This window comes from Lethenteron reissneri, chromosome 23 (assembly GCF_015708825.2).
Source record: "Lethenteron reissneri isolate LAM-NWPU_2019-01 chromosome 23, ASM1570882v1, whole genome shotgun sequence".
In the NCBI taxonomy this organism is placed as follows: domain Eukaryota; kingdom Metazoa; phylum Chordata; class Hyperoartia; order Petromyzontiformes; family Petromyzontidae; genus Lethenteron; species Lethenteron reissneri.
The window spans coordinates 18,485,160-18,509,756 of NC_083801.1; the positions used below are offsets into that span (position 1 = coordinate 18,485,160).

Below are 24,597 nucleotides of genomic sequence, written 5' to 3' on the forward strand. Positions count from 1 at the left end.
GATGTTGAGATTTCTGAAGAGATGAAGCGATCCAAATGTGTTTTTTGTCCATCACTTAAGAGTCTTCCAGTTTGATATTTGGACTCATGATCTACTTCTTTTGATACACACTTCCAGAAGCTAGGCCAGGAATGAACATAAATGTTCACGAGGCATCCAAAGAAAAGTAATTTAAAGTGACGTCTAAAGCAAATCCAATGTTACCCATTTTGCATTGTCTGGTGGTCAAGCAGGTGTAGCGTGGTTGGCATGGGCCCTGGTGCAAGGAATTATATACGGGGTGGGGGTGTCCTGTCCAATTTGCCCCCCTTTTTCTATCTTGGCATCTGAGTCACTCCGGCCCATGGGCCCTGGTGAAGTTGCACCGCCTGCACACTCAACAGGCTACGCCAACCGTTGGTTGGCAATGGTTGTGTCGCAGCTTCAGGCAAACTGATCTCACTGCGACTCACTGGCTGTGTTTTTTTCTTTGTCTGCAAGCGCCATGTGGGGGGACCCCGTTCACCACAACGCCACTCACCTGCGTGCGGTTGAACGCGACGCGGGCAAACACGGCCTGCGAGACGCTGGCGCGCTTGAGCTCCTCGCGCACCCGCTGGTAGATGTCGAGGCCGACGTCCGACGACGAGTTGGGCATCTCGCCGGCGCAGCCCTTGCTGAAGGCCCTCACGGTGGAGCCCATGGACGCGCCGGGCGGAGGCACTCCCTGCGAGCCCGGCGGTGGCGGCGGGTGGTTGAGGAACTGCTGGTGGTGATGCTGCTGCTGGTGGGCGAGGAGCCTGCTGACCGCCAGCTGCTGGTTTAGGAACTGAGCCATGGCTATCTGCTGGCTCACCAATTGCGGGGGCATCATGCCAGGTCCAACCAGCGGCTGCAACGGAGACAGCGGGCTGCGCAGCTGGGAAGACGGCGGAGGGAGGAGGCCTTGGGGAGGACCCGGGGAGGACTGCGCGAGGTGCGGTGTCTGGCCCGGCGAGAGCTGCGTGGGCGTGAGCTGCCGCGGTGAGGCTGGGTCCTTGCCGCCCGACAAGTGCTGATGATGATTGGGGCTGGGGCTGGCGTTTGTCCTTCCCTGACAGCCTTGCCAATGACATCATGTCTTGTCCATCTGCTCTGGCTAAAAGCGTCGCAACAAACACGTGTTGTTACTGACACGCGCAGTTCTCATTGAGTTGATGCTGCGATCGCAAAGTTTTCGTGAAACATTCGAACTTCGCTCGATCGCAATCCGTGGATCGAGTTGTAATTCGCGAATATTACATCGGTCGGAAGTGATATGAAATGCCGCGAAATATTACGTAAGCTTGTAAGTGAAAAGCAGGTGTTGAAACATTGACCACACCTGGGCATGCACTATAACATTTTGTGATTTTTACCATAACTCTCCCCGACTGACATACATTTAAACTGACAGCTCTCGTAAATGTGTTAATTTTATGGTTCGAAGCATTAGTACAATATTTGTATTACATGTACACAATTGGCAGTGTTATGTGAATAACATGAATTTGGTTTGCCATGATCGATTATCTGAAATCATTACAATGTGTTTTGTATCGCAGGCACATTGAGATTGAAGTGATAGCGCGTTTTTTCTCATTTTCATGGTATGGAACTCATAAACGTAACTTGAACCAGGAAATATATTTACGATTGTGATTTAGCATGTAGAGTAATTCGTACGTGGAGCCTAAGTCACATCTACGGTCTCGTGCCGATGCTTTACAGACCCCGGATGATACAGAATTGCACGTCGCATTAGTACAACAGACACCATTTCCCCTCCTAGTGGGCAATCTGAACATTGCCAGTAATTTCTATCGTTTTGTTTTCCCAATGACACTGGAATGCAGAAGACCTTACATTTCAAAGAGGCAAGTCAGATGTTTTTCTGAGTTGAATGATATGGGGACGAGACTTCGTTTAAAATGGTTCAGACTAGGAGATGTGCGCCTGAAATTTTAACTGGCAATGATTTTTGAGGCAAACTATTACAAGAAAGTCAACGAAGGAATGTATCCAGTGCTTTTAATGGTCATATTGATACTCCTAGGCCACTCAACCACCTGGATATGCACTCATAGCTTTGTGGTAATTCTGTGCGTCGAGAAGTTCGTACAGTGTGCGTCTAAAAACTATTTTCTACTCTCCCAAAACGTAAACTGATTAATGTGATATTGTTGGAGCCAGAATAACCCCCGATAGGAGATGATGACAGAAACATTGATTGGCTGAGGATACAATGTTTATGATAAGAAAGCAGTTAGTTTATCAAGTTCAAAGACTATAACACAGCGATCTGCAACCACTAATCTCACGATTATAAGTGAACCAACTGATTCAAATGTTTTTTGCATAATGTTCATAACGACCTTTTCATTTTTTTTACTTTGTGATTGATGTCAATCACAAATAACCATGACTGTTAGCAAAAGCCATTCACATTCATGCGAGGGGTTAAATCAATATCGATTCATAACCTGGCGATGTACAGGTTCAGTTTGTGCGATGTCGCATACGTGTGGTTTAACTTACTTTTGCCCAAAATTCTCTCTATGCAGTTCAAAGTCACTCATATGCGGCTATGCAGTCGGACGTGGGACAACATTGTGCGTGTACTTTAGGCACTACTCGTCAGACAGCTGTCTCGTGCTCTTTCGCTTTGTGCGCCCTTTTTCAGAATGTATCTACCACATAAAGCGAGGGAAACCTGTATGCAGAATAAAGCATATATTTTCATGTTGTATGTCACGGGTTCCTTTCATCCCTAAAGCAACTTCACTGGCATGTAACATATATATTAGATATATTTTTTTTTATGAAATCCTGATCCAGAAGCACAACACTCTGCTGAATCACCGGTGTGGTGGGAAAATGTGGGTGGGTGGATGGGAGGAGAATAGATAATCTTCCTACCTAGGGTTGCCTCCTGTCCTTATTTAAGCCAGGGTTTTTCTCTTTTTGAAGTGGCTGTCCTAGGAAGTCTGTATTTTTACCAGAACATTACAGCTCACTTTTTGTCAGTTACATAATAATACACTCCTCAAGACAATGCACATAGCCTTCTTGCCATGATATACCCTATTATTTTTGAATATCATGGATGGCAACCCTTGTTCCACTCCAAGTGCATACAAAGACAAAGATCCCCCGTGTAGCCTTAACAGGCTGTAGGGGCCAGTGCTGTTAGCGAGCACCTATGAAGGCCGACAAGGCACACGAGGTTGTGGGTGGCCAGCACCCCGCCTCAGTGCTGATGTTTGCACATCGCACAAGGTACTCATTTGAGGCCGAGTCGACCAGAGCAGGCCCAAGACCGATTCAGATAATCATCACTGGTGCTGGCCGTGAGTAGGAATCGAACTCGTGTCGTGGGATTTCGATTTAAAGCTTCTTTCGTGACTGCAGGGATTCATCTTTTTGGTTCTTTCGGTAAAGTCACGTAGAATGGAAATAATAAAATAATAAAAATAAAATATTATATTATTATGTTTTATTTACCGAAAGAACCAAGAAGATCGTGTCGTTGGTTCCGTAGCACAGCACGCTAAACCGCAACACTACCCCAAGTGCATTGTGCACATCCTCACAAGCACAAAGGTCTAAGAGAACATACCTCTGTACTTCTTGTAGTGCTTGTACCATCGTCCAAACTCGTGGCACTTTGCCATAGAGACGTTGGCGTAGTAAGTGCTGTTCACGATGGAGGAGATCATACTCTGTGGGAAGATTATGGTGGTAATTTTACACAAGCACAAACATAATTGATCTCCCCACCTGCTGACTGCCAATTCCATAAGCACCAGTTTGTCAGCACCGGCACAACTGGGGCTGTTCTCAATTAGTTTATCATGCAAGCACGCAAGGACTTTATTGCATTAGTACACAATTACGAAGGCTGCAACTTAAGCAGTTGCAACTCCTCTGCAGAGCATGTGTCTCAGAGCGGCATATAAAACATTTTAACAATGGTCATATCTATCTGCGATGCATCAAATTCCCATACCGAAATGTCATCCTCATTAGTGTGTATTTTTCCAGCAAACCTGAAATATTGCCTTGTAATTTTTGGCAAATTAAGAAAATCACGAGTTATGTTTCAGTTTCATTTCATTTATTAGGTATAAACCTGTGAGCCATGTGGCTCTTGACTCGGATGCAACCGCAACAAAACAAAAACATGAACGTTTTGTAAATCCACTTCTGGATGAAGGCCTCATAGGAATTGTTTGACCATACTTCACCACATTGGCCATTGTGGGTTGGTGAAGGGGTGGAGGGTGCCCAGGACTGGCTCAGATATACACTATCCACTGTTGTTAGCTGTGGCATGGAATTGAACTCAGGCAGCAGGCTTTTTAGTGGGGTACATCAGCCAATGCATTACCACTCCACCCTTGCTTATGAAAATTATTATTAAAGTAAATATGCCCATGTGCTGTATTGTACACGTAAACATTTTTCTTAATTGGAAGACAATTAACATGTTTTGTGCCATTATATAACATCGGTATGATTAAACAGAATTTTTTAAAATGTCTAAAAAAACTAAACACACACAGATACAATATCACGTTTTTACATACGTTATTAAAAGTTTGAAATGTAAGAAAACATCTGTAAACACTCTTTGCATGCGGTTTAATAAAGCGGGGAACAGCAATTATTTTTGATAGTCCGCTTTGGGTGTGACCAAACGCCGGTTTGTTCCCAACTTCCCTGTCACACCCTGGCATTTAAACAATTGGGGACCAATTGTCCCACTTTCTAGCGCTAAACACTATAATGTACCCAGTGCCCCATCATCTAACACTAGCCAGTGGCGTAACGTGCGATGGCATGGGTCCTGGTGCAAGGAATTTCTCCCCACTTCATATCCTGGCCTGCAAGCCGCAGTGCGCGTCGCAACACACGCATGCTCAACAGCTTTGCCATTGCCTCTAACGCTCCACACTTCGTGGTCGTCATCCAGGAACGTAAGTGTTTAGTTCATCTCTCCCAACACACATGTGTTTAACCAGGCAGCACTCCCAGATAAATATTAAACATATTAGAACACAGAGAAAAAAACACTCTGGCTTAGTTGGCGAAGAGAGATTCAAAACGATTATATTTGACATAACGATTCTAGTAGTAAGCATTGTATAGAAGCAATTCAGAATAGTCTCACGCATTTAGTGCTGATGACAATGATATTTGGAAATGTGGATGGATGCTCATAACAACACCCTGAATGATTAATCACATTTTAGATGTGTATTGACAGCTTGAATCTTTTGTAATCCTTCACCTAATGCCATTATTTGTATCACACAACAAAATAAAACACCGTGCACATTTTCACGAAAGAAAAGGCCGGATTGAGTATTATAATTTTCACATGAGCCACAGGTGCTGTCACGTGATCCACAGGCTTATGGACCCTCTGATTCACAGCTGCAGGTAACCGATTACCGTACAGAAATACCAGCACAAGTAGCACAAGGCAGTGAAATGCACTCAAAAACGACATTCCCCGTTTACCTGGCACTAAGTTAAATCGTTTTCTCTGTCGTGTGCAGAGTGCACGTGAATCTTTATCACGTGCTATTGACTAATAATTATCGGCGGTTTTGTAGCACGCGATGATCTGAGGTCGCCCTGACTCGAGAGAAAGAGAGAGAGATGGCTATGCACCCCCATGGCACACATCCATGCGCAGGCTGCACAATGAGACAGTGCGCACAAAATCATTCTAAACTCGCACCGGCAAATGTACTTATACGTTAAATGTTAATGCTTTTACGTGTTGTACATTTAACGGAGGTCCAAATTAAAGTCAACTTGTTTATGAAATTATTAAAACCAATTTTCTTTCTTGGGAATAGGTTTTAGCGCTGGCTTTTTAAAACCCTGAAGAAATTACGGTCCAATATTTTATTCATAAATGAATAATATTAAGGATAATTGTGAAATGTGATCATGAGCACTCAAATCAAATTCAATTTATTTTTTAATGGACTTTATTGGATGTGTTTCTGTTTTAAATAACGAGATAACATACATCTACTGCGAAATGTCAATCAAGAAACTGCATTGATTTCTTTTGTTTAAATATATAGCCAGATTGATAAAATAATAAACATAGCTGATAATAAACAGAATTGTAGGCATCATTTACATGACTCTTAATGCATTGGAAAACAAGGGATAAATAAATTTTAGGCATTATTTCACGTAACATTTCAAATGCAACGTGAAGAAATGTAAAACTGTTCTTTTATTTGAAAGCACCATCATGGAAATTATGGTAAATGCCAAATTTCTGCCGGCTTTGCCAGCAATCAGTTCGTGAAAGAAATGAACTGTGGGAGCTGGCAGTGTGCAGCATATAACAATAAGCCTGATTAAAAATGGTGTGAGCTTCCCAGCAAATGTTTGCCGAGCATTTTTTCACATCTGTTTAGCAGCTCCACTAATCACCTAATGTGAGTATTAGTGGGGCACATGGCTAATGTTTAAATTGGCCATAAAACCTTCTGGCAGGATGCATCACATCAACATGATCTTCACACAATCTCCCCACTTCCACCAAATGTTGTGAAATGTCACAGAAAGGACGTTTAGATAAAATGGCAGGAAAATTTCCTGCCTAAGACCTTAATGAGTGTGAAACAATCTGCTTGAGCTAGAAATATACCTCCATTTGTTTAAACTAAATGTGAGGAGGCTAGATGGATAATGTGCTATCTGCATGTTAATCCACACTAAGATGCTACATACTGTGCCATCTCTGGGAGTTGAGTTTAACAACATTTAAAACCTCCGTAAAAAACGAGTAAATATTTAAATATTGAAAGGTATATGCAACGAATGTTTTGGGAAGCATATCGTAATATTTACCTTGGTTAACAGTTATTAATGTTTGCATATCATTATTTTGCATCTTAATGATTTACTAAATCTGAAGTCACAAATTTCATTTTTTTGGTTGATACTGGATTAACTGTGAACCAGGCTTAATTCATCTCCACGTGGTACACAAAACTCATTTACTGGTCAGTCGGAAAAAAGTCACTCACCTTTTAGAAAATCCTGCGCTAAACCAGTAATGTAACCTGAGCTAAATCCCATTGTCCAGGTCATCTGATTGCAGAACATGTGGGCACACAACAGTGCCAGCTCCGCAAGCTTTCCTGGCTCAACAGCCACGCTGATTGCCACATTGTTTCGTTTTGCTGTCGACTTAGACCACATTTGATTGGCGGCTATTGCACCATTGGGTGCGAAGTATCTCCCACAAATGGACGCGCGGGTCCCACAAGCGATAGCTGTAGCCTGGCTCCGGTGTGCAATGGGGTGCTATAGAACCCATGTACAAAAAAAAGAAATAGCTCTCCGATGTGTTTTCTGGTTGTGCCGAGTGTTGTTCGGCGTGCTTTGCGGCGTTTCTCTCAACGTGCTGGGAGTTCCTGAAATAATCATAATGCGGAGCAAAACGTCGGACGTCATGCTGAAAAATAGATGAGAGAGCTATACGGAACAACTGTGAAAACTTGCGGAGTAGTAATGAAAAATCTATTCTTTTGTTTATTTTCCCCCGAGTGCACCTTGTGGTATGGGACAATAAGCTAGGAATCTAACGCAGGTACCACACACGCACAGGGCTTTTAGCGACATGCTCGCCTGCAAGCCCCCCTGTGATGAAGACTTGTAAAGTACCGTATGTACTAAATTTCGATTTAAAGCTTTCGTGACTGCAGGGATTCATCTTCTTGGTTCTTTCGGTAAAGTCACGTGGAAGGGAAATAATAAAATAATAAAAATAAAACATAATAAAATACAATTCTCACGACGTTTCGGCCACAACGCAAGCAGCAGTCCTCAGGTGAAGAACAGGTCTGTCGGAAAGACAGCGTCTGAATACCGTATGTACGTACGTATGTTAAACTTCTTTCGCAAGGTACGTAGCGAACCGTGCTAATCGGAGGTGCGGGGGGAGGACAACAAACTAAATAATAATAATAATTTACATTGATTTGCAAGGCGCCTTCTACTTCAATGTGCACCAATCCAACGTACCTGGGAGAGGGGGCACTCTTTGGCGAGGGCGCTCTGGTTCATCTCCCGGAGGAGTTCTCGTAGTGCGTTTCGGACGGTCGTGTGGGTCCACTGCTCCGAAGGAAGATCCTCCAGTCGAGAGCAGCTGCACGCGCAACCAACACCACGCAAAGACAAAGACCCCCCCCCCATGCAGCCGTAACGGATTGTTGGGGCAAATTCTGTTAGCAAGCACATATGTCACTTAACACCAAGCCCAGCTGCCTTTTGTCACCATGCCCCACCGCATCAGGTACTCTTTAAGTATGAGTAGACCTAGCGGAGGCCTGGGATTAGTTCATATATTCACCACTGATGCTAGCCATGGCCAGGGATATAACTCAAGTTGCCGGGTGCGTAGCGCAGTGTGCTAACTACAGTAGTACCGCTCCCCACACAAACACAAGCCAAAGATCCCCCGTGTAGCCTTAACAGACTGTAGGAACAAGTGCTGTTAGCAAGCACCTATGAAGGCTGGCATGGCACACGAGGGGGGTGAGTGGCTAGCACTATGCCCGGCTGCTTTTGTCTCCCTAATGTCGATGTTTACACACCGCCGCACCATGTACTCATTTTGACGCTGAGTCGACCTAACATACAAATACAAAGACATACACACAGGCACGTACACGCACACACATGGACGCACGCAATAATGTCGCTAAAAAGTCACCAACGGATTAGTCATAAAGCTCTGAAAGTTAAAACAAAAAAATGTAATGCATGACTATTTGGAGCTCACATGCCAATTATATGCACGTTAATTTCAACCTGGCATGTGACACGCAAGTATCCATCTATGTACTTATCTTCCAAGTATAGACAATGAGGATGTATGCGTTTAAATGTATACCAATATTCTCACTTGAATGATTTTCCTTGGTAAGTGCCCTCATATTAAAACTACGATATGCCTTCCAATAAGACTTTAAAATGAAATGGTGTACTTTTTTAAATCGGAAAACACGATCAAAATGTTTAATTTGTACATCCCACGGTATATAAATAAACAGGCCCGGTACTGTCATTATTAATTGACGTCCTTTAAATGGACGATGAGTCCGTTGGGGCTTGTTACCCTTATATAGTGGCGAACTAGGTGACTGTAACTAACGATTTAAAATATACATTACTAGGTAAGGCACACTGAGCTCTTTTTCAGAAGCGACTTGGTCACAAAATGACAGCTCAACGAAGTGGCTCATCATCGTGTGGAAATGTATAGCAGGCAAATACTCTGAAGGAGCGTTGATTCTAAATGTGGAGGGAAAAACTGGAGGACCCGGAGAAAAATCCACGCCACCACGGTAAGAGAGACACGCAAACTCCCACTATACAGGCATCAGGGTTGGGATCGAACCCAGGACCTCCTGCATACCAGGTGATATGTTAACATCTCACCACTGTGATGCCCTATAATGAATGAAAGAACGGTTCTGTTCCATCTGCTTTTCAAAACGAGCGGCTCACCATATTCTGAGAATACTTTCCCCATTTGTAGTGTATAACATTCGTCGTTGGATGCGCATTCCATACTACATGTGAAGTAGTTGAAGTATCGGAATGACGGCAGGAAACCTCTTGACGGGTAGCACACTTTTTATTAAACCTTGACTTGTCACGATACAACGTGTGGTCACTCTTCCTCACACTACACACACTTCACTGACACGTGTGGTCACTACCTCTCCCACTACACACTCCACTGACACGTGTAGTGACTATGTATGGCTCACGCTGCATGCTCACACTGCATGCTCACACTACACTCCAGCCCCGTAACGTCCGTGGAGCCTACAGACCCACCCCAGCTTGGGCGTGGGTCACAACCTCTGGGTCCCGAGAGCCGGCCCTCACACGGACGTTCGGCCCCGGGTCCCAGGGTCCCGCCTCTGGGTCACACAGAGCCCCGGCCCTTACAAGGACAGCGGGACTTGGTGCCGCAAGGCCCTATCTCTTCCTCCGCCGTCTTCAGTCTTCGCAGGTCACCAATTCCCCGAGCGCCCGTGCGCACCGCCTTATATAGCCCTCTTGCGGACCGCGATGTGAGCACCCACTAGTCGACCAATCACGGCGCGCTGTTCCTACGATCCGTTTTCCCAGCGCGTGTTACCACTACACAACCAATCGCCCCGCGCTGCCACACGATCACTCCCTGTCAGCGCGCGTCACCGGCACACAGCCAATCACCACGCGCTGCCCCACGATCCCCACTGTCAGCGCGTATCACCACTACACATGCACACTCGTACAACAATGACCAGCGTCCACCTGACGTATTCGGCAATAGCGCTGCCTTAAGTGGAAAACAGATATATACTGGACAACGTTTTTGGGGTGATGGCTCTTAATCGTAACACACGTGTGCTGTTTGTGCCATGAAGGGCCCCTGCACAAAACGTCGCCTGTTATGTGATTTCTCATTTGAAGGCCACAGCCCTTGTGGCAAAATATTTGGGGTTTTTTGTTGTTCATGCTTGTGCACCACTAGCCAATGCAGCGTCGCCAAAGACGGAAAGCAACGGGAGCCGGTGCTTTAAGCAAAGTGTCCGTAATGGTCCACACAGTTGAATGAACTCAAGTTTGCATTGCCGTGGGACATCGCCGCGGGTGATCGCATATGTGAGCACAACTCTATTGTGCGTCTCCACGTATAAATGTCCATCCGCCTAGTGGCTTTCCACACGAATCCCATATTATCAAGCAGCACTTGTTTAAGCAAGCAGACCGGACCCGTTTTGACCTTATGCATCTCATCAGCAGAGTCAGGCTTGTCAAACACATGCTGCTCAGCTGCCAGATGCTTTTCTTTCCATAGCTTACATGAAATGCACTTGCCAATAACATCTGATCATCGGACAGCATGTGTTTAAAAAGGCTGATTCGCATAGTATTGTAACACCGATCTCTAAAATACTCAATGAATGACGCGCAAAAGAATGCAGAGGAATAATTTAGTCTGCTTTGAATGATTTATGCTACGTGCGTGTGCAGACATTACAGTTACTTTGTATTAGCGTCAGAAACCAACAAGAACTGTCTTCAGGTGAAATAAGGAATCAAATACAGCACCCCAGGGTGTAGCCTATGATTATCGCTACATCCCAGCTCCAATTAAGTTGCGGTTTTCTGCTTCAACAGTTATTGGTTCAACACTTGGCTTAGGTGCTGGCTTGGATCAAGGCTTACGCCGGCATGCTTAACCTTAGCAAGAGCATGAAAAGCACGGCAGTGTGTGACGTACCACAATGTTAGCACAGTTTCAAAAGGATGTAATCACGAGGGTCGGTCTCGAGATATAAAGTAACAAAATATAAAAATCTACGTGTAACTATTTTATTACTTATATTCGCCACAATGACACGAATTATTATTTTGCGTGATTCTCAAAACTTGCTCACAATAAGGGTTTTAGGGTTAGATCACGTAGAAATATAAATGTGTCGTGAGCCCACCACCACCTGACAATTAGTAAGGTTTGTCACGAAAACAAACGTGCTAATTTGTTACTGCATCAGCACACTGGTGTGTTGAAGAGTAAACCCACAACATTTACAATTTGTTGTTATTTACATGACAAACCTTACTAATTGGCCGTGTCGGTGGTGGTGGGTTAACGACGTATTTATATTTACGTGATCTAACCCAGACACCTTTATTATTACTATAATGAGCCAAGCAAGTCTGTTTGTGTGTAACGCTCGTGACGTCACTCCACATTCCGCTCCTCCCCCCCCCCCCCGTCATGAATATTCATGAGCGGGAGGATTTTTACACTCACGCAGAAGAAGGTCGAGCGGAAACATTATTTTTCGCAATTCGCTTAAGTTTGACGTTTCTTTATTGAAAGTTAATCTAATAAATAATTCTACGCAGCAATAAAGTGGATTTGGTGCTTTTATTTATTTCTTCAGCACTTGAGATAAAAGGTAAGTCTAATTTTGCTTCTACATTATGGTAAAATAGATATTTATCGGTGATTTTCCAGATATTGCATCGATTTCCAATTTATTTCAACTCCGACAACGGAAAGCAAAAGAGAATAGAGTATCAGAGCAGTGAATTTGAACAATTTGAAGGTCAGTTATATACAGTGCTACAGTGACATGAAGTAAGGTGTTTTATGACGTAGTTTTGTGCAAGAATCAATGTCATTAATACAGTGCTACAGTGAAATGCAGTGAAGTGTTTGATGACATACTTTCGTGCAAGATTCACTGCCATTAAATTTACACAAGATTATTAATCTCTGCTACATTTTTTCGTAAATATTACAGCTTCCATCCTAGGACGGGCAAAAAAGCTAGTTATGAATAACATTGATCGTGGAAGTCAACTACGTGTAAAAACTCAAAGTTTTCGTCGAACTAGAACACATATCTTAAACAGAGCCACCCTGCCTATAACATCTGACATTTTCCCAGCATTGATTCAAGCAAGCACGACTTTGCTGATGAGAACCTGTGTGTCATATGCCGGTCCAGAGTTTGCTTGTACTCTACTGTGATGAATCAATGTCTTGTAAAGTAGCACTCTTTACACAGAGAGTTCTTGCCACAAATGAACCACAATTTCTTGCTGATCTCGCCAAGAAGCATAAACCATCACGCCAATTCCGGTCATCCTCGCAGCAACTTTTGGGTAGCCATCGAACAAAGACGGTCACTGCACCACACTCTTTCAGATGCGCTTCTGCGGCCATCTGGAACGCTCGTCCTTCCGATATTAGGAAGCCACTGGAGTTATGCACTTTTAAATCATCTCGAGTGAAAACTAATTCCTTTGAAACTACTTTTTGTGTTTAGTTTGTTGTCCTTCCCCGCACCTCCGATTAGCACGGTTGGCTACGTACGGTGTGAAAGAAGCTCAACATACATACGTATAATGCTGATGAAATTATGCACTCCCAGACAGCTGTAGGAGCCAATGGTTGCGTAAAAAAAAATACTTTTATTGTTTTAAGTGAACAGATATAGGAGTTGTATTGTATGATTTTCTAGTTTCAAAAGGGATCAACCCAACCGTTTTCTATCAGCCACATTTGTCGATATGGTCATAGTGACTCCAAATCTGCCAGATGCCCTTGAAAGGTTTTAAATTGTGGCCATGAACCTGCGCATGTTTTATTTGTGCGGTCATTCTTCAATGTAATAGCGTGTGTTAAAATAAATAATAATCAATTGCTCTACTTTCTTTTTGCATTTGACATATATCCTTGTCCGTTTAGATGTTAAGACAATAGTTACCTGTATCCATTTCATGTTTCTGTAACACAATTGTACAACGATAGGTTGACAAGTAATCTGCCAAGCCGGTTTTGCACTTTAGGGGATTTATTATTTGACGTATTTTTAGTTTGTGCACTATTTTCGATGTATCAGGTGACACCGTTGTTTTTGCACTCATTTCTATTTGCATCATTGCTGTATTTTAATTCATGTTTTTACTTAGTCATTTTGGTGACCCGGGTCACTCTTGCAAATTGAGAACTTTATTCTGGTCTCTTGAGTTATCCTCATCTGGTTAAACAAAAGAAACTTGAAAATTTGAAATAAAGGCCTTCTCACACAAAACGCCAGTTATGAGACTGTTTGACAAAAATATCACCACGCCGGTCGGTCGGTGCGGGTTGTGAAGGCCCCAGCACCAGTTCAGATGTCATTCACCACCTTAACTGTGGCCAGGAATCGAACTTGGGCCACCGGGTTCACAGCGTTGTGCGCTAATCACCACGCCGCCACACCACAATCGTTCTTCAACGTACATATTATACAATAATACCAGGCCCTGTTGAACAAATCTTTTCTGTAAACAGCGGATTTTATTTACCCGACCACACACAACCTGCTGATATACTCTGGCAATTGTGCCGTAACTAGGCTGATATGAAAAGAAACGAATGTTCGAATGCACGACGCAGTTTGCGAAATGAAAAGAATGTGCACATGAAGGGGTTAATGGAAAAGGCAATCCGATGACAACAGATTGGTCTCCACCCTGGCACCCATCCTCCTCATTACCTGTTAGCACATCCCAGCAGCTTGAGGTCTGCCATCTTCATGTAAGCACCACTGGCCATCATAAAGCACACATTTAGTAAAATACATCCAGTCTCTCCCTGGCCAATGAAATATATCCAGCGGTATACTTATTATCGCTGCCTACATTTCAATTTTCTGTTCGACTTTCGAAATGATGCCCAAAGCTATTGTTGAGTGGCATTTTCATGACGATTATAGAACGAATTTAACTCTCTACCCAAATTAACGCCGGCTCCAGTTCTGTGGATTTGACAAGCTGCGACCTCGCACTTAATAATTTCCATATCTCATGTAAACAAGCCTCTTGTAGAGATTACGCTATTATCTTTATGGTGGGTGGAAAGAAGTGAAATTTGAATAGTAATAAGTAACATGTGCACAGGATTCCCAACGCTTTGTCTCTCCATATCTGCTTCATGGTTAAACAGGTCAACTATTCGCCGCTCTGACAATGCCGAAAGGTCCTGACTTACGAGCCAGCATGACCTAAAAAGTAAGTGTTAACTTAAAGGGTAGGTTTTCGTAGGCAGAACTATGCACCATCCATATTTGCTTTTGTATATGCTCACGTGGTAGCTTTACGTAAAAATCCTTGCCATTAATCCTACACCACCCGACAAGATTGGCACATTTACACTGATATTATTTCAACGTTCCAATATGTTGATCAAATTACGACCGACAAAGTTCCTCACCGGTGGCGTTAGAATTTCCTTGACTGAATTTTAACACCAACATATGATGACATTTCGTTAAAACTGCTATGAGCTTCAGGAGGTAGTGCCCCCAGAAGTCGAGTGGATTGCACCAACTGCCAATGTTCTGTTCCTATCAGTGTAAAGAATCGGCACCTGCCTCAGATAAAGGAGTCATTTCCATTCATCCACACATCAGACCTGGATTTCTATAGTTTTCAACACATCGATTTATCAGAGTGACAAAGTGCTTACAGGAGTACTGACTGACACAGCCCACTTTGGTACCCGTTGACGCGTAAAGTGGGTGGCCGCGTGCCAACCTGTGCAGGAAGATGCGGAGCGTCGCTGTGTGGAACACGTCCTGCAGCATCTCGCCGATGGTGGCCTCGGGGGAGTCGGTGATACTCTTCAGTGGCACCGGGTTCCAGTTTCCCAGCTTCAGGAGGCCTACGGGCGGCATAGCGGCCACGAAGTGTGAGGAGACGTAATTGCGTCAAATTTCGATTTAAAGCTGTCGTGACTGCAGGGATTCATCTTCTTGGTTCTTTCGGTAAAGTCACGTAGAATGGAAATAATAAAATAATAAAAACAAAACATAATAAAATAATTCTCACGACGTTTCGGCCACAACGCAAGCAGCCGTCCTCAGGTGGAGAACAGGTCTGTCGAGGAGACGTTGTGGCCGAAACGTCGTGAGAATTATTTTATTATGTTTTATTTTTATTATTTTATTATTTCCATTCTACGTGACTTTACCGAAAGAACCAAGAAGATGAATCCCTGCAGTCACGAAAGCTTTAAATCGAAATCATTATACGTGTATACTTTGTGGAAAGCACTTCGCCTCTACTGACTCCCATTTTAATATGCATTTTGTACTTTCTTAATTTAATTGCAGCGTGGCTCTTTTGTAAATGGTTTTCATTGTTTCTAAAATGTTCATTTTATTTTATTTCGGCCTTGGTTTGTAAGAGCATTGCTGTGACAATGATTATATTATCATCATACCTCATAACATATACACTGATTCATGGTAAATGATGTGTGGAAATATAATTGTTTAATACTGGAATACAAACTACTGTAATGCACTTAAATCCACAACCAAACTTAACGTTGCATTATTAAATGCTCACAGACCCAACCGTACATTTTTTCGGACATAACCGGCTACGTGAGAAGACGCCGCTTAGCAATACAGAAAAACAGCGCAAAGGCAACTAAATAAAATGTATAATGTTCATCCACGCACTGCTTTCCCTTTAATTTCTTATGCACCAATTAGGCTGCCGCAGAATTTAACTCGATGCATTATTTATCACCAATGCCGTATGTTGACAGGTGTGGCCATACAACCTGGCTCTCAGGCCAAAGAATTGCATTATCCTGGGGGGTTTGTCACATGCACGGTCCAGCTTTTCATACCCAGCACGAGTGAATTCAGCAGGGCTGTGAATGAACATATACTACTCAACGATGACCATGCAAAACTGGTAACAGAAATTGTTATGGATGGCACACTTAACTCACTCCATAACATTACCAAAGCAGCTAAACATGCTGACCTTTGTCATAGTTCTGGAATATGTGTTGAGTCTTTGGCAAGTACTCCGCATAATGAGTATGCCTGCAATGATTAATCACAGCTAATAGTTCAATACGTATAATTACCAATGCCTCCATCAGACATAGCGTCAAGCTATGTGACTCCAAACTCATAAGACAGACGTCGAAAAACATTTTAAGGCAAAGGCTACATCACCTTCCAATAAGTGTTGCAAAGAGCTGAGGCTTAATTTTGGCAGTCATGAACACCAGGAGAAATTAGCTTTAACTTTCAGCTGAATTGTTGTGAAGGCTTGGCATGCAGGCTTACTCTGGAACATCACCACAATGTGCGGTGCTGATGGCTGAGTGGTGGAACAGTGAAGGTTTCAGCTGCTAAATTACAATTTACATTTTTTTTAACCTACAAGGAGGAAAAGAACTGTTCTAAAATAAGTCAATCAGCATCATTAGCAAGGACTCTTAATGAGGCATCCATAGAGAACAATGTGTTAACTATCGTGAACTCAACTCCTCGTGAACACATCAATAGATCCGTGTGAATAAAATAACAGGGGGATTTTTTAACCGTCACTCAGATGAAATGACGTTTCAGCCAACTGACCTTCTTCAGGAAAACCTCATCAGTGTGTCCTTTACAGAACTGTGCTTTGCTTCACAGAGACAAGCAGGCTCAGGAGGAGATTCAGTGGTAGGTAGTTGGGTACTTCTCTTCTGCGTGGGTTACATCTCTCTTGTGAGGCTTCATGGGCCACCTCTGGCTCTGCTCTCTCTGTCGGAGCAGCTGAGTTACCGCTCACTCTGCGAGGGTAGTTGAGTGGTTCTCTCTGTCGGAGCAGCTGAGTTACCGCTCACTCTGCGAGGGTAGCTGAGTGGTTCTCTCTGTCGGAGCAGCTGAGTTACCTGCTCACTCTGCTAGGGTAGCTGAGTGGTTCTCTCTGTCGGAGCAGCTGAGTTACCGCTCACTCTGCTAGGGTAGCTGAGTGGTTCTCTCTGTCGGAGCAGCTGAGTTACCGCTCACTCTGCGAGGGTAGCTGAGTGGCTCTCTCTGTCGGAGCAGCTGAGTTACCGCTCACTCTGCTAGGGTAGCTGAGAAGTTCTCTCTCTGTCGGAGCAGCTGAGTTACCGCTCACTCTGCTAAGCAAGCTGAGCAGCTCTCTCTCTCGTAGTTACCTCTCGCCTGAGCGGCCGAGCTGTGCGAGTATCCCAGCGAGAGCAGCGCCGTCTCCACCAGCTGGTTGAAGAGCACGTCGCGTCGCAGCAGCACGAAGTCAGCGTGCTCCTCCTTGCCGTCCAGGTCCATGGGACTCTCGCCCTGCTCCACGATGCAGAACACGGGGATGGAGCGGCCTAGGCGAGGGGTCGCGAGCACGCACACAGAGAGAGACGGGGGGGGGGAGGCAGAGCGAGGGAACGTGTGGGACGTCGGCGAGGACGGACGGTGCGGTGCGCGCCCGTGGCAAGTGAATTTTAATCTTCGCGCTCGCGTCCAGCGAACATCAAAGTAGATTTCGCAATGAAGGTTCTTTTGGGTGAGATCACGTGACTGCAAATGTGTCGTTAACCCGCCACCACCGTCTGACGCAGCCGATGTAATAATTCGGTTTGTATTCTGTTCACCATCCACTGACAAGAGTGGTGAAGTGAGGTCAAACCACCCCCAGTTGCCCTCGTGGTGGTTTTCTTTTACTCGGGAATGTATGGAGCATCGAGGTTCTTTTTTTGGGACGGGTTCTGCTCCGTAAATGGTCTCCGAGTTCCCTGGTGAAGTTATTTTTTTGATTTGCACGTGAAAGGGACCCCAGGCAGCTTGCGAAAAGCCACGCGTACGAATGGGGTCACAATAATCGACATTTGTACGGATGGAAAACGCACACTCCTCGACAACATTGTGACGTCAGGGTATATAATTCACTGCGTTTTGTCCAATGGCCCTTCTTCAGGGCATGTAAAGAGGTCACAGAGAGATCGCATGAATACGTGTTGGAGACAGCACGTAACACCATGGCACCTCACGAGAATTACATTTTCATGAGAATTACGTTTTCTGATGACAACTTTTGAAAAGGGCATATGAATAGTTACCTAATAGTATCTATACAGTACCAAACAAATTATGTAATAATCAAAAGTATTCCTGAAAAGAACTCACTAAAATACGATTGGCACAATGCGATGTATGAATAGGTCAGACATCAATTTGCTCTACTGCCTCTTAAAGCTATTTCAGATGGATGTTTCATGTAGGTTCCATATTTATTCGATCCATCAACGCCAATCATATTCCACACCAAACTTGCTTCACTACATGTATACTTTGAGGACAACAATCATAGCAGCTTCTTACGTTTGGCGAATTTTTTTTACATCATTTGAAGAATAACACTCTTTATTCACAGGGATTAAAGAGTGAGACTGTGTATCTATAAAAACCTACTCAGAAAAGTAAAACTTTGAATTATGAATCAGCATTGATGACAGTATGTTCCAGGAGAAATAGACTCTTACAACAATACGGCATGGGAAAATACCGCATTCACCACAGAATGGCAGCGTGTAGGAGGCTGATAAATTTTATTTATTCTCGGAGACTTGATCAACTGGTACTGATTTAACAGAGATTGAGTCTTGCCAATTACGTCACGTAGAATTGTATTCCTCCCCCACAGTATCAGCAGCACAGCCACTCTGCCGAGCGAATTGTGTAAACACTAGCAGCCACAAACACTACAACATGGCCAAAGATCACGGACTAAACAAAAACGTGAGACTGAGTTATGAACAATAATCGGAGCAATTGGCGCCATCGATGCTTGATTTCTAAAGCGTAAAAGACGTTTCTCAAGTCATGCATAATGGACCGGTCTGAAAGAAGTGAACGGCATCACGGAATTTACGTGGCCAACATCTCAGGCGACACTGTACTTGTTCAATCTTGCGCCATAATCCATGCATCTGTTGGCACAATATGCAGATAATGGCAGAATGGATAATGCGGTTTAAAATTTTGAAGAAAATGCTTGAAATTACTTGAACACAATGGTTAGTGCCATCATTTGGTACAGTTATAAATTGAACACCCTTTACTCAACAGCACGAATACACCGCAGCCGATTGGCACCGTGGCTAAAACACTTGCCTCACAAGCACACACAGCGCTTCGCGAGTTCAAATCCCAGACCGTGGTCGACTCCACGGCTTTTTTATCATCTCACCAGGGTCGCTAAACCGAGTTACTAACGAGCGAGAGCGGTTGTCCTATGCAAGAGTCATTTCCTTGGCTGCGACCCCGGGAAATGTTTACATCTTCACCACTAAGCCTCACCGGGAAAGCCGTGAATCCAAACCGCGTCCCCCAAAACCACCGCGAATGGAAGCAAGCAACACTCCCCCCCGCCCCCCACAAAGCGCGCTTTTGTGAGTTGGGGGAAATGGGAGCTCGGCCTGCATTTCCCCCACAGCAGTTGCAACAAAAGCAAAGCCAGTGCCGGCCCAAACCTGGGTCGTCCCTTTCATGGACTGGTGAGCGCGTTCACCCTCGGGCGGCAAAGGCCTTTTTATTCTTAGGTTTTTTAGGTAAAGTAACGTAGGAAAAATTTTAAATTAATAAAAGTTAAATAAAAAATAATCACGACGTTTCGGAGGCAACACAAGCTTCCGTCTTCAGGTGGGACCGTCACAGCACGATAGCTGTATCAAGTGAGTCACCGTGGAATCGACCACAGTGTTGCCTCCGAAACGTCGTGATTTTTATTTTATTTTTATTTTACTTTTATTAATTTTAATTTTTTACCTACGTGGCTTTACCGAAAAAACCTAAGAATATGAATCCTTGCAGTCACGAAAGCTTCAAATCTAGAATTAAGGCATTTGTAAACACACGGTCCTCAAACATCGCGGACTCCAAGACGCCAGAAACGGCGTGAGCGGTCCAACATCGGGTGTGCCCAGCTTGGGTCAACTCCATCATCATCATCACTGTTCCATACCTGTCAACCCATAGTCAGTGCCTGCCTTATTACAGACTCATTCAGGCTTTATTGGTCACCCCGTGGCATTATAAATCTCAACGTTCATCCTACAAAGTCCCATCATCACAAGGAGAGAAACACAAATAGACAAAAACATGTTTTGTGCCCGTGTTGAAACGGCTGCACGCCGTATGGACTTGAAAACTCAAATTTCCCTGCACAAGAATACGGGTAGACCGTATGCGTTGACAGGTATGCTGTTTAGTACTTGCAACAGTGTAACATAACCTGGTCCTTATGGTAAACATTGTAACAACAACACAAAGTACAATTAAAAAAACGACCTCCCCCCCTGCCACGGGAGGGAATGGGTTGGGCAAATGGAAGCGGGGGGGGGGGGAGATTGGGGACCGACTGAGCTCACGGTGGCCACGCGAATCTCGGAGCCACGAGGAGCGAGAGAGACGGAACCTCCTCATTCCCGACGGCGCATCGCTCACAATTCTAATCCGAAAATAACTGAACACTCCCCCCCCACCTGCGTCGAATATATAGAATATCACTCAGAAACAGGCGAGGGGGGGGGCATTTAAAGCACCAATCTGCAGCCCCCACCACCACCACTACCACTACGGCTGGAAGGAACGACGAGGAAGAGAGGAGGCTGGCCACGGACCATGCCGGATGACGAGCCTCGTGTCAAGGGAATATCGGAGCCACGCTTCGTGCGCGTGTCAAGAGGCCGTGAGATGTGGGAGAGAGAGAGAGCTTGGCTGCCAAAAAAGTAATCGCTCGTGCGCCCACGACTTCCATGGTTAAGGGACTGATGATGATGATGCTGCTGCTGATGCTGCTGCTGATGATGAGGAAGAGGTTTACGAAGCAAAATGTAAAAGCAAAATTGTTTACGAGTTTACTGGTCGACAATTAGCCCATAACATGATATACAGTAGTTATATAATATTTGAGTAATATAATCAGCTGCTCGGTCTCCAATGATCTAGTTGTGATCACGTAGACGCGACGTATATAAATTCTTCAATAATGATGGGAGTTGGTTTAGATGACTATAATCTGCATCTTTAGTCATTTATCCACTGCTGGCTTAAAGCCTCCCCACGTCATTGACATCCCTCGTGCTTTTGTGATGCCACAATCCGTCTGTCTCTCTCTCGTGCGCATGAGCTGAACTTATCGCTCCATCTCCATGGTGGGCGTTCCTCTCAAGCTAATTCACTCCTTCAGCTGTCATTCTGTAGAGATTCTCGACTATTGGGCATAATCCCTGCGAGTGATGCGTGTGTCCTGCCAACGCCTGTTTACTCAGCTGCCAATCCGGTGTCTCTAATACTTGTTCTTGATCCGACTGTTCCAATTTCTTTCTCTGTGCAATTCCCAGCATGCACCTTTCAATACCTCTTCGAGAACTTTTTAGATTGTCAGGTCCATATTGCAAATCAATATGCACTCATTGACAAATGTCTTCTTTAGGAAAATTGATATTCTGCTTTTCAGTATGTAATGTAATTTTCCAAAAGCACACCAAGTGTATAATGAGTTTATATGGAGTAGTGGTGCAGTCATTAGCGCACTACGCTATGAACCTGGTGGTTCTCTCTTGAATCCTACTCGTGGCTAACCACAGCTGTGCATGTATATTTTCTGCACCAGTCCTGCACCCTTCCACTTCCCAGACCAATACTGACCAGCAGTATGATCAAATAACCCCCAATAACCAACACAGCTTCCATCAATAGATTGTCAACGAGGTGAAACATATAATATATATATAGCATGAACAGTATACACAGTGTACACGGTATTCTAAATTAGATTGGTGACCCCCATCAGTGGTGTAGACAACAGCTCCATTAACCTGCAGAGTAACTCCACACAGAACCCTGAAACTTAAATGTAACATCAGTTACCGACGCAATCTGTTTGCTGGATTCGAGATTTTTAGGCCCACACTAAACAGTGGAGATCACACGTCTTGGGATGCTTTACAAAGACACATCCAGCTGGTGCTGTTTCAAACCAAATTATAAATTCCAAGACAGGTGGAGCCTCAGAGCCGAGCTACAGTGCCGTAGCTGCTGCTTGATGTGTTCTGCATTGCTCCTGTTACAATGCAGTACAATTTTGATGTATCTAACGTCTTTAATCGGTGCGTCCTATCTACCAGGACATATAGATCAGAAACGTTGACAATGACAAAACAATTTAACCAAAACTCAAAAGTGCACAGAGAAGCGTGGACTTATTAAATTTTGGAATTACAATGAGAGATACAAAAAAAACGACTGTGGATTACAGAATTACAGAGGTTAGAGACTTACTGTTGACTGTGAAGAGAAGTGAAATGGCTTTGGCAGCATTCGCGACTGAGAAGGGATGATAGCCGGTGGTCGAGATTAATGATGGAGTGGCAGCCGAAGGAGGAAATGCGCCTGAGAGGTGCTTGGTGGATTGTGACATGGCAGGACCGTGAGAGATGGCGGCGATGGCTTAGGGAGACCTTCACCCAGCAGTGGATTAGTCACGACTGATGATGACAATGATGATGATGATGATGACAAGTGCAACCACGTGTCAAGACGCTGTACAGAAGCAGTGGCCATATTTATTTTATAGAGAAGTCAGTCATCGGCAGGGGGTTGGGGGGGAAGGAAGGCCTTCATTTGAAACAGAGATAAAGTTCGCAGCACGGATGGCGGTTGGTATGAGATCATGGTTGAAGGGCTCATGTGTTGGTGTTGGTTTGAGGAGCACGTGGTACAAACATGACTGTGAGCCATTGCTCGTGTGACAGTTCTGTATGTATGTTGAACTTATTTTGCACCGTACGTAGCCAGCCGTGCTAATCGGAGGTGCGGGGTAAGGACAACAAACTAAACACAAACATCAGTTCTAAATAAGTGAGTTTTCAATCTAGATTTAAAAGTACACAGCTCCAGTGGTTTCCTATTATCAGAAGGAAGAGCATTCCAGACGGCCACAGAAGCGCATCTGAAAGCGCGCGATGCAGTGACCGTCTTTGTTCAATGGTTAGCATGAGGCTGAATTCAAAATTAAATGGTGCGATTTCCCTGCAAAAAATGTTGATTGCAACAATTGTTTATGTCCCGTGCTGCTCTGTTTCATACAGGGTGCAACGCGGAGGAAATTAAGTTGCATGTGGCTCATTGGACTATGAACAAAACTTCCTGAGTTCGATTGCCAACCACAGCGAAGGCCAGTGGCGAGTGATATCTGAACTGGCCCGTCTTGCCCTCATTACACTTAAACAAACCTCAGGACTGACCCGGCATAGGGGTAGACTTCATCGAGCAGTGGATTTACAACGAGGCTTATTATAATAGTCTTTACTGAAGGTAATGATCATTGTCTGAATAATTCAAGTTTTAAAAATCTTCCCCAATACTCAAATGGCTGGATGTAAAAAAAAACATCTATCTCTTGTCACATTGCAGTGAAGCTTTTTTTTTTAAATGAACAGTTATGCATTCCTGTGTCATTATTATACAATTCATCTTTGACGTATTTATATATTTTGCACTTTGCTTGTGATGCTTTCCGGGGCAGTAGAAAGCACCACAATGCGAAATGCGAGTGCAATCAAAAAATATATAACGAGTAAAAAAGTACAAATATTGAGACACGTTTAATATCGAAGTAATGTACTTTGAATGGTGCGCACTCGTGAAAATACATTGTTAGGGAAGTTATGGCCAGGCAGCGTAGCGTAAACCTTCTACTTTGGGATTAAAATAAACACCAGAGTGCTATGTTGTCATTGCTCATGCTGCGTATTAGCCACACGTGAAATAAATTGGTTGCGTTGTCTTTGCTTTTTTCTAAAACATTTAACATACCTCATAAAATAACCCCAAAACATGATAGCCATCTACAGTACATATAAAGCACCCCCGATTAGCATGGTCGGCTACGTGTGGTGCGAAATGATGGCTGCTTGCGTTGTGGCCGAAACGTCGTGAGAATTGTATTTTATAATGTTTTATTTTTATTATTTTATTATTTCCCTTCTACGTGACTTTACCGAAAGAACCAAGAAGATTCATCATACATATTTATTGTTATGAGGTAGCATATACATTTGTGATATCTCAGTGCTGCATTCATCTTACATTTGATATCAATGGTTTCTATTCAGCAGGTCGGAAGTTTTAAAAAGTGAACATTTTAAAAGTGAACATTATCTTGTACTGCTGAGGGATCATT

At 44.0% G+C, this 24,597-nt stretch overlaps 1 protein-coding gene across 1 annotated transcript in view; it reads right to left on the minus strand.

Moving 5' to 3' along the window:
- Positions 1-24,597, minus strand: part of LOC133346151 (DNA-binding protein SATB2-like) — a 59,394-nt gene that overhangs the window by 27,888 nt on the left and 6,909 nt on the right. Inside the window, 6 exon segments of the mRNA XM_061557600.1 lie at positions 521-1,072; positions 1,074-1,117; positions 3,617-3,719; positions 8,062-8,185; positions 15,139-15,265; positions 17,558-17,734. Of these exon segments, the coding sequence (XP_061413584.1) occupies positions 521-1,072; positions 1,074-1,117; positions 3,617-3,719; positions 8,062-8,185; positions 15,139-15,265; positions 17,558-17,734 (1,127 nt within the window).